This window comes from Gavialis gangeticus, unplaced genomic scaffold (genome assembly GCF_001723915.1).
Source record: "Gavialis gangeticus isolate Ggan-Ray unplaced genomic scaffold, GavGan_comp1, whole genome shotgun sequence".
In the NCBI taxonomy this organism is placed as follows: Eukaryota; Metazoa; Chordata; order Crocodylia; family Gavialidae; genus Gavialis; species Gavialis gangeticus.
In genome coordinates, this window is record NW_017729027.1 from 1,725,384 (window position 1) to 1,737,017 (window position 11,634).

Below are 11,634 nucleotides of genomic sequence, written 5' to 3' on the forward strand. Positions count from 1 at the left end.
TATATTTTGCTTTCTTATCTAGTATAGTCTAACTATGAGATCATAAAATAAACTGAAAATGATTAAGTCTTTCTTAATTGTGTTATTTAATAATATTCTGAGACAGAAATTTGAGCCACAGGGAAAGCAGAGCTGTGAACAAACCAGTTTGGGGCTTTGTTAGGCAGCAGAGTTGACACGTGAATATATTACATATGATTATCATAAAATTACGGCCTGGAAATTGAACAGTCATGCTGCTGCATTTTAGACAGCACATTTATAATAAGCTGTAATAAAGTAAACATTTTGAATGGATATAAGAATAGACATTACTTGCAATCACAAATGTATGTTCAATTGAAATGCCTTTGAAGCTCAATTTAACAAAGCAAACAAATTTCCTGGCAGTATTAACATAATTGTTCTCAGTGGTGAATTTTGATTTATGAAAAAGAAAAAAAGCTTTAAGCGTATTAAACTAGCTGCTTAGAAAAAGAACAGAAGAAATGAACATGGTTTATGATGGTGAGCATTTGAAAGCCACATGTTAACAAGACAAGCATGGATCATAAAAGATTCACTAGCGATGATTTGCTAGTTTGGATTCATATTTGAACTTGTTTTGGTCAGCTATTATGACCAGTGTAGGGGGAGTGGGGAAAGGTACGGAGCTGTGATTTCTAGGAAGTTTTTAGAATTCTGCTAACTCTGAAATGTTTGTTTTGGCTTTGTTTTTAAGTGATGATTTGTTTTAAAATATCAGCTTTCCTTATATCAGCGTATTTCTTGTCAGGGTGGGTGTAAGGGCTAGGAAATGAATAAAATAGGATTTGGAGACATTAATGCTCTTTAACTGCTCTGCCCACCCAGTGACCTCTACCTCTCTTTGGCTTTGGTTCCCCAACTGCCAAACGGGAATAACAATCTTTTATCTTACTTTGTAATCTAAGAATGCAGGTTATTTCCAAAATGTTGTATATTATCTGCACAAGATTCCCACTCCTCGTTCATTAGTATGTATACGTCTATAACACTTCTGCAGTAGTCTCAGGAACACCACCCCAAAGCTTCCCTTATCCACCTGCTCCTGCTGTTCATGAACCAAAATTGGAAATGAGGCAGTGAAGCCAGCTAATGGTCTCTCCTGCTCTCAGGCTGACCAGGGGCAGAGGACACTTTTAGAGTGTGACTTCACAACCTCATCCAGTTTTCATGCAAGCGGAGTGGCAGTGTATGTGCAGTGCATGCTCAAGAACAGAGTTCCTAAGACCACCATGCAAGCTGTATAGACATGAGGCTGCTAGATTTTCTTAGGCTTTACACACCTACTACTTTGTTAAAGGTCAGCATACTTCAGGCTATGTCAGGACCAGTACTAGGTTTCATGCACCATCTTATGCCAGGTATATATACTGTCCTCCAAACATCACAGCCTGCTAGCAAAGGAACTCCCTCTTGGAATCTACACTTCTGCAGGGATCCAGCTTTTCTGTCAGCACCACCTTGTATTCTTACCAGGTTTTCTCATTCATACCTTTTAGCTAGTCCTTCATGAATGTTTAAGTTCCATGTTGAGGCACCTCAGAAAACTGCAGCACATTTTGAGGCTAGAATTTTCTTTGATATACCAGATGTGCTGGCAGACACAGCAGTGTTCCAGCCTTTGCCTTGCTGTTTGGCACATCTTTCTTGGTAGACCAAACCCTGAATCACCTTGCTATATTGTATTTCACAACCTCATGGACCATGAAGTAGGCATCAGCGCTTACTTGAGTTTCTCAACACAACAAGCTGTAGTGCTTTTTCACTGCTGCCTCGGTCATATTTGTTTTCTTTCTTCCCTCCCTGGTGGAAGAGAACCATGCATGGGGTTCATGCCATTTCAATGTAGCAGAATTGTTTAGGCTCTATAACTGTGTTGTCGTTTGCTTTGGTCATTAGTTTGCGTGTGCAGTACCAGCCTGGGATATATGTGCAAGGAAATAGGCTATGTTGACCAAAACTGTTGAGTCTTGAGCTACTTTGATAACACCTGTGACATCATAGAGCTGGCCTCAGTGTCAGAAGGCCTAGTGTGAACTATCGCTTACAAAACCATCTGTGCCACGTTGCCTAAATCAGTGGGGGCCAGCCTTTTTGGCAGACATGCTGCAAGGTAAGGCCCATACCCTCCCCAAGTGCCACTCTAATCACCTTCTCTTGCCTGCTCTGCTGCTCTGCTTTCTGCTCCCTGCCCTGTCTGGCATTGTGTTCCCTGCTCCCTCCCTGATCTGCTATGGGTTACGTACAAAGGCTGCCCATGCCATTTGTGGTGTGCGTATCATAGGTTGGATGCCCCTGACTTAAATGATTCCTAGTAATTGCTTTCAGGCACTCACGAAATTGGTGCTGGCCTTCAAAACAAACTGAAACAGGTGGCACCGAGATAAGACTTCTGTCCCATCTTTGTTTAAGATCCTGACTCCAAGAAACTCTATATGGAATTTGAATTCTTTTTTCCTCCTGCAAACCAGAAAGGAAGTATGTAGATTTCATCTGTCAGTAAATGTTTGGCAACCTGAATTGATCACTTCTGGTCTCTATACTGCCCACAATACATTTTACAAAGCATTCTTCTCTCCTGTTTCTGTGGGCTCAGGAACTTTTGGTGCAGATGGAATAGTATTTCTGCTATGGCACACATGTATGTTCTGTGAATATGTATCAAGCACTTTGTTGCCAGCAGTGCAGGGTGCTCTAGTTTCTCCATTTCCTAGACATACATTTAAATTGGGACATGCTGTGAGGTTAAAGGGGATGCAGGCTACTTTTTCATCTCAGAATAACCTGAGAACTTTACTGATGCCACAATGGAGAAGCACTGATACAGTAACTCCATAGGGGAAGTGGGTTTTTTTAGGTTTTATAGATGTTATCCAGGACACCTGATTGTTAAGTTTAGGAATCTGCAAGGCATATGATTGAGGTGCCTGAGCCAGGGATTTTGATTTAGCATGGTTACCTTTTTCTCACACTCAACAAGTGAAGAGATGGTAGACTCTTATCACTACTTACCAGTCTCACAGGTGACTAAAGAAAAAAAAAGTATCCTCCTAAATTGCATTTTTTACTATGGTGTGTAGCCTCCTGAGCTGCAATGATTGGACTCATTTATATAAAAGCTTTATCAGTGTAAAATCTCAGCCTTTTGCATTGTGGCCTACCAGTCTTTCATGTTCAGAGTTGAAGTGGAGAGAGAGAAAAAGGTCCCTGCTTTGGTTGATTTACTTCATTGAGAGAGACACCTGAAGTTTGAAAAACTGGCCTGTGAGAACACAGACCTGACCTAGAATCAGGTTCTGCTGTCTTTCATAGAGATGAGATTAACACATTAGGATGCCTGTAGGTCTGAGTTCCACTTAGGCATCCATAGAAACCTCAAGAACTTGCTTTGCTTTTTTGGGAACAGAAAAAGACTTATTTGCTGACAGAAATGAAAATGAAGGGGCTACCCTATTCATCTGGGCCTGTGTCTTATTCCATACGTCCCTTCAAGTGATAGTGCAAAAGACTCAACTGACAAACCTAATTTTAGCATCAAATGACTAGCTTCAGAGTTGTTCAGTACCATCCTACATTGTGCTTTTTGGCCTTAAGATTACTAAAAACCAAGGAATCCCAACTCTGCTCTCTGCTTTTAAAAAACTCCAGAAAATTTTAGCCAGCTAGCCCTTTCCTATAAATTACCGGAACATGTCTGCCTAATCCACAAGTCCTAGCATTGTTCAGATTAGTGTTATAAGATCAGACTTATATTCTCTAACTTCCTGGAAGGTTTTCTGTCTCTTTTCTTTTGGCATAAAAAGTCACCATGGTTGCACTACCAGTCAAAAGAGGGAAAGGGGTTTTATTTGTTATGTTTCCTGGTAATCAGGAAAATTTGAGGGCTCTTGTCCCTTCTAGAGCTCTCAGAACCAGTGGGAGTAAAATAAGTTATAGTATATACTTGGTGTTGTCAATGCTTTTGATTTTATTGGAAGTCTCACAGTCCCTGGTGCTTAAACCATCAGCTCCTGGAAAAGGTATGAATCTCTCCTTCCTTTGCAGAAAAGTAAGCTTCTTTTAAACCATGTACAGGCATTTAATTTATCCTAGGGGAGTCACTACTCTTCCAGGAGAAACCACAAATATACAGATGCTCAGGATTTTTTTCTCAAAGCAAAAATGGCCACTCCAGGAGAAGAATAACCTGGGAACCACCAGGGTTTAATTACTCCTGTGAGAATATCTCATGCAAGAACAAATGTCTGGACACATTCTTTTTTGAAAGAAGCCACGATACAGTCCTCCAGCATCCCAGGGTGTTTTGCTACCCGCCCTCTTGCCTCCCCACTCTGCTCCCTGTGCTCCCCCCCTCCAACAGGAGATAATGGACTGGACTCTTCTGCTCCAGAGAAGCAGGAAACAGTTCCCCCCTTTACAATCCCGACTTTGTGCTGCAGGAAGCTGGAGCCTGAGGCAGCCTGGGTCAGCCAGTCAGAGATGCCCTGTGAACTGCTGCTGTTTATACCAGGCAGAGTGAAGGAGTCTATAAAGCCCTCTAAGATTTGTGCACAAGGCCCCCTTGGCTGCACAGCATGAACATTGCAAGTTCTCTGCCTCTGCTTTTCAAGGGCTCATTCAAATCTCTTTTCAGGCATCTCTGGGTAAATTTTTGTACAATGCATTGCATCAATCACATAATCTCACAATTTAAGCAGGGCTAGGTTGAATTAATATTTCAGTGAGACATCCAGAGAACAGAGAAGTGCTGCAGGGAATAGGGTGAGTGACTCAGTAGGTGGAATTAGCTCAGAATCCATTTTGAACACCCTAGTATGAGGGTGCTAAGGGGCACTGTATTATTTAGAGATGCTGTCATTTGGCTGAGATGTAAGTAGACATCTTGACCTTTTGTGGTCATCACAGGTGCTGTGGCAGTTTTCACAGGAGTGAAAATTAATTAATCTCTGTCTATACAAGTGCATTCCCTTCTACATTTTCAAGTGGATGTATTGTTTTTCACATCATGTCCCAAATCGGTATGTAATGTTGCTGCATGTGTACAATGACCATATTTCTTCTCAGATGACTGTGTTGCCGTGATAAGGTGAAGTGAATTTGGGGTATAGGCAGTATCTCAGTTTCTTTGATGCTTTGGGTTCCTCTCAAGGCAAACAGGCAATACACTAAATTAATCCTTACACTTTCTGGTTTGTCAAAAAAAAAAAAAAAAAAGCACTACTATATTAAAAGACTGTACTGTGTGCTATATAGAAAGATGGTATTGGTAGTGGGGAAAGGGTTCCAGCACAAGAGAAGGAAATAGCAATTTTTAATATTTTATATGATTTAGTCAGGATTACTATATTTACTTGAATACAAGATGAGATTGTTTCCCCCATTTGGCATGTGGTGTGGGGAGCCCCTTGTCTTATAATTGCATACAAGGAAAATGACTAAATATATTATCTATCATTAAGCTGCTGCTAAACGCACCATGTGCTTAGCAATGGAAACCAACCATGAAGTTAGTTAATCATTGAGCATGACTATAAAAGACATGGCCCACATTGGACAAACATGTTGATGGAAACCTACCACAAGGATAGGTTAATACAGCCCATCTGAATAAGACATAATCAGGGTTGTCTTCTAGTTGAATAAATATGGTATTTACATGATAGGAGTCTTATGCACACCCTGATTTTGATTCTTCACCTAATACATGATGCTGTGAGATTGCATTTTTCATTTGAGAACAAATTCTCAATTAACGGAAGCTTCACAGGATTACATAGTTCATGGAGAGTTTCCACATCTGAAGCCTAGTGAATAGTGGTCCTACAACCCCCAGTCAGGTAGGAGCAGGTACTACTCTTGCCTGGTATCTTTATTGCAGAGCAAACTGGTTAACACTCAGCTGAGAAGCTATTATGGTTGGCACGCTGTCGTCTTCATCCCATGAAGCACAGCTGGAGGAAACAGGTGCCCGAACTCCCTTTCGGGAAGTGAGATGCTGCTGATGAGTTGCTTAGATCTCCTCTGCAGAACGTAGCAGTGGGAGGACGGAAGAGTGGAGAAGCCCAGTGCTAAGATGACATGAATGGGAGCCCTGTCAGAATCTGAGGACAGGATGTGCACTATTTCATTCTGCTTCCCACCAGGAAGGAGCTTTAATCGTTTACCTGGATCAGCTAAGAATGAACTAACCAAGGGGAAAAATCTTAGGGAGAGGAAGGGTATTTGGGGGAGAGTTATGTCTTGTTGACCTCCAGATCCCATTCAAACTTTAGCACCATTCCAGGAACTGGAGTGTGGGAGACATAATTACTGAGGGAAAGTTCAGTCCTCTATAAGTATCTACTTATTGACAAGCCTAGAAGAATGCAGTGGTAGTCAAGTACTTTTCAATCTTTTTCACGTTGAAAGTTTACGTTGTGCTCAAGGCACTTTTTGCACTTAATAAAATGTTCCACAGCCCCTAAAAGAAAGTGTCCTTAAACATTAAGGCAAGTGCTTTTTATAAGACCAAGGTCATTTAATAATAAATGATAGCTTCTGTTCTTCTTCTTTGGTAAGATAATTGCTATAACTTGCAATTGTTAAAGACTATGATCAGCAGCTTTCCAGCAGGGAAATGCATTTAGGTCAGTGCATTGGCAGGTGTTCGTATTTCTGGAAAGATCCATCTCCCAGATTGCTAATGAGTGGCCAAGCAAGTATACAGATAGTTAATAATACTGCTTAATTGCCACAGTCAGATCAAGCAAACACATAATTTATTGCTATTCTGAGCATCTGAACACTAGAAGAATGATAAACTATATGACAAAGCCTTACTGAGATTGTTAGTGAAAGTCACTGGCTGCAGTTGACTATCTGTTTCTAGCAGGTGATTCCTCTAACAGCATTTTCCTGCTTTGGCAGGGGAAAAGGCATATAATTCTTTTTCCTTGGCAGCTATTTTCAAAGTATTATACCTTTCCAGATCATTACACAGCCAAAAGTTTCTTCCTGTGTTTAAACATCCACAGTGGATTCGAAAAGGATGTTGTGTTTTCCTGAACATAGCTAATGAAACATAAATATGTTAACTGAATGTGTTATATTCTAACCAGATGTTTGACTGATGGATTTGAACACATGTACAGAGAACTAATATGCTATGCAAAGAGGATTTCTAAAAAAGGAAAAGACAAATAAATTGGAGAATTATCTAATCATGCAAACAGGAAATGATTCCCCTAATCTTGGTGATCACAAAGCTCATTTTGGAAGTTAAATGGTTTTAAAAAGAACTCACTGCAGCTGAAAAATGAGTTTCTTTCAAGTAAATGATATAGAGTGCCAAACCTGACACTTTTCTGGGAAAGTCTTACGACTGACTGGCCTGAGTTAAAAGCATTTGTCTCGTGGGTAAATGTGCACCACCTCCAGGCCATGTCCAGCACCTGTTCTGGGGAAAAAAGCCCTGTCCACTCGGTCAGGGGTCTAACTGGCTATAACCACCTCCTTTCTGTAATCTGGCATGTGCTGAGTGGGAGCAAGGGAACAGGGTGTGTTTCTCGCTGGCGGTCCATGGTTTACACTTGGGAAAGAGCTTCTTAGAGCAAACTAAAGGCTGTTGGAGGGGAATCACTACAGTGTTAGATAAGGTTCTCAAGTTTCCATGGTTACCTGAGCAATTTGTGTAGTATTATACGTTCAAATGCAAGGGATGAAGTAACAAAAACAAATGGGAAGTACGAGTATCATTTAATAGAAAGGCAAATAGTCAAGGATATTGGCGGCTACCTGACGAGTATGAATGAATGAAGAAAAGAAGCCTGATGGATATTTAAAACATGCCATTTGAAATGTGTGTTCCCTCAGAATTAGAATTTCCTTTTCTTTTTAAAAAAAAAAAGGGGAATAATCTCTGAAAACAAAGAGTGGGATGATTTTTCATAACCTAATTCTGATACTGAAATCTGACATGTGGCTTTACGACTTTCAGCAGCGAAGGTTGGTGCAAAACATAATATGTTTTGTTTATTTAGTAGCACATATAGTGGAAGCAGTTTATCCCCATGGAAACCTATTTTCATTTGGGCCAAAAGCAACTTTTTTCTTTGCTAGGGCTGCTGGTGTATCAGCATAATATAACGACTGTATATTGACAGCGGATTTCAAACATATTTGAAAAAGTGTTGAGTAAATGAGCATATGTGTAGCAGAGTGGAGACATTGAACTGTGCAGCTTTTAGTGTGGAATAAAAGTGTTATGAGCAATTGCAGGGCAGTATTTGGCCTTCCGTTACTTACCCCAAAGTAGAGGAAAAGTGCCTTTGAACCTTTTTAATACAGTATGATTATCTTTAAACTTCTTTTTAAAAACAGGTGACAAAAGAATTAAAACAGTATGACAATAAAATTATAGAGTGCAAGTTTGAGAACAACAGCTGGGTCTTCATGAGGCAGAGGATAGACAAAAGCTTTCCAAATGCTTACACAACAGCTTTAGGTAAGTAAAGTAACTTATGCATTCAAGCTTTTATATTAACCACATAAGTAATTTGATTGCAGGTACATTGTCAAGAGCTTTGGGCCCAAAATTTCATCCGCCTGATGGATATTGTAATTGAAGAAAAGAAAGTGTTCTGTGTTCTCCGTGTTAAATTTGGGGCTTCTGCATTAATTTTAGGGGCCTGAGTGTTTCACATACAGTGTAAGAGCCTGATCTGGTAAGCACTTAAGCTCATGCTTGATTTTATAAACCAGGAGCAAAGTAAGCAACTAAAACATATATGGGCTTCAGCAGGACTAGTCAGAGATCAATCAAATAGACAAAATGCCCCCTGACTTCAGTGGAACCAAGATTTCACCAATAGTTTATAAACGCATCCTTGCGTCCTCTAAAGTCCTCTATAGAAATGCAGATGTGTAGATATATGTTAAATTCAAGGTCTGTGTTTAAGTGAGGGCCCCAAAACATATTTGCAGTAGGTTTACAACAACAGTTAACTAACAAACTCTGTTCCCAGCACTCCGTTGACTTATGCCGAGGCACAACGAAAGATACTTTGGCACGTTAATGTGCTACGTAAGTTAAATTTGTTGAACAAAAAAAACCCACGATAATTTCAGCTCTATTCAAAACAGCAAAATCATTGTTTGCCAGATGGAAGACAAAATTATTAGGGGAAAATGTAATTTCAGTCTTAAAATAGTAATACAAACAATGGGGAGTAAAGCAAATGAAACTGGGGGGTGGGGAAATGCATCCTCATAGGATTGTAATGCTTTCAAGCTCTCTTATAAATAATGACAAAGAATGCACTGCAAATGTAAAGCAGGAGTTTTCATTCAGGTGGATTATACAAATTTAAATACAATAAGCAAGCTTGAGATAATATGTCTGCAAACAGTCATGTCGAACCTACTTTTTTTTTTTTTTAGGGTTGTCAAAGTTAAATAAACATGGTATTCAGGACTCCGAAGGTCAACAGGAAAAAAATATATCAATTGTCAGTTTTTCTACCTTTGTAGGTTTCTGATGGAGCTACGAGAATAAATTGCTTGGAGAACTGAATCAAAATTAGCTGTTTGGTCAGCCAACAGTAAAATTGCTGCACCTTTGGGAACCACCTCAGAATGCAGACTGCTCCACCACCGGGCAGCAGGGGAAAGGGGAATAGCTCACTAACATAGTACAGGCACCCTATAATGCCCACCGTCACCAGCAGTGCTCCCAAATTGCTTCAGCAACTGTTTTCCCCTAGACTTTTCCTTATTCCAAGCAACAGAAACCATTTCTCTTTGTTCCTCTGTTGCAGAATCATGCACAGCTGTCCTCTTCTCTCCCTCCTCATCTCATTGGGAGCTGGCTGCTTTTATTTTTGCTGCAAGTTTTCCCACCAAAACATAATGGAGTTCCTAAAAAATGAATTCTTTTCATGGCCAGAAAACCTATAATGGAAATGTAAACATTCAATAGGAAATGTCAAACCAAAATGAAGAGTTTTGTTCTCATGTTCTGTTTTAGTTCAGTTTTCCATGTGGGGGCTTTTGTTGGTTCCCCTTTACACTTTTCCCCATTTTTCTTTTCCTTACTGGAAAAAATTAAGGATATAAGAAAGTGAGCGAAGGCATTTTTATCTGTATGGCAGGGGCAGAGGGATATATGCACATGGATGTATGCATACCTTTTTTGTGAAGTACTAAAATGATTTTAAAAAATTGAGTGATGCTTTCACTTGCTTAAAAAAAGATTTTGTTTTAATTTTTTTCCTTTTAGTCCAAGTCACTCTTTTAAAATAGTCATAGAAATGTATTAGCTCAGTCTTGTAGTGATTTTTTTTTTCTTTTTTTTTGTAATTGACAAATGTTATCTTTTTTAACTGGCTGTTTCACACACACACACACACACAATTTTTTTAACCACTAATTTATTAGTAAAAGAAAAGCCTAGAGGTTGTTTTTAATATTACATGAATGTTTTATATGGATCCAGAGTCATGTGGGTATGAAAATAACATTTTTCTGGTCTCATAAGACCATACACTGATTTCTAGTTATCAAGCTGACTTTATTTTATATCAGTTGCGGGGGAGAGGATAAACATTTTGTTTGATGGTTGTTGGGGCTCAATAAATTAAACAGTTGCTCTTCATGAAATTGCATCTGTAATATGGCCAACTCTCAATACCATCTTACAGCATTTTTCACTCTTACATTTTTTCCACGGTGGTCATGAAATTCTTCCTTAATCTATCTTCCTTCTAGTCTTTTTTTTTTTTTTTTTTTTTTTTTTTTTTTTTTTTTTTTATAACCTCAACTCTCATGATTAACCAGAGACCAGATTTCAGAGGCAAAATATAATTGAGATATGTAGTTGTTATTTAAATAGAATCAAGCCTTTGCATAGATTGTCTAAATCATTTATGGTATTTAGTGACAAATTTAAAGACTTAGTCTATTAAGTTTTACATTTGTCCAAATGGGTTAAATTGTGTATTTCTACCTGTTCTGCCTTGATTAGCATTTCAGAGCCCTGTTCCACCACTACTGTATTACTACTGCCTGTCTAATATGTCACTTCCTCACATTTATGTAGCAGTCAATTAAAGTTAATTTTACTGGGTTTTTTCCTCCTGATTTTGGGGGATTAGATCAGGTGCCTGTTGGGACAAAAGTGTTTCTCTTTGAAGACCCCAGCCCAGTGTTAGCAAAGCATAAAAAACTGACTGCTAGCATACAACTTCTACCAAATCCATGCTCAAAGCATAACCTTTGTGTCAACGATGATCTTAATTTTGCAAATACGCGTTCAAACTGTTCAAATGTTGACTGTAACAGATTGGTTTAATAATTTGAGAATGCATTCTTTGTTTCCAGCCATATGCAACAGCATCCAAAATCCGGTCACAAAAGAAATGTTGTTTGAGATCACTGAAAGGTGTACAGCAACGTCACAAGGACAGACACGTAACCATCATCTGGATCCTGACACTGAACTTATGCCACCACCTCCTCCCAAAAAACCACGCACCATAACCTAACACCACAGGCTCAGCATATGGCATATTTACAGTTCTGCAGAAGGTGAAATGAAAGTGTGAGAATTAAAAACACTTGCAAAAAAACGTAATT

General features: G+C 39.2%; 1 protein-coding gene across 3 annotated transcripts in view; it reads left to right on the plus strand.

Moving 5' to 3' along the window:
• Positions 1-11,634, plus strand: part of RNGTT (RNA guanylyltransferase and 5'-phosphatase) — a 467,131-nt gene that overhangs the window by 447,770 nt on the left and 7,727 nt on the right. For 2 of the 3 annotated variants that reach the window (XM_019520361.1, XM_019520360.1), the window contains 2 exons: positions 8,383-8,506; positions 11,380-11,634. In XM_019520361.1, coding sequence (XP_019375906.1) covers positions 8,383-8,506; positions 11,380-11,543 — 288 coding nt within the window. In that variant the 3' untranslated portion in view covers positions 11,544-11,634. The remainder of the gene's footprint in view (positions 1-8,382; positions 8,507-11,379) is intronic. The other variant, XM_019520359.1, reaches the window with a different exon arrangement.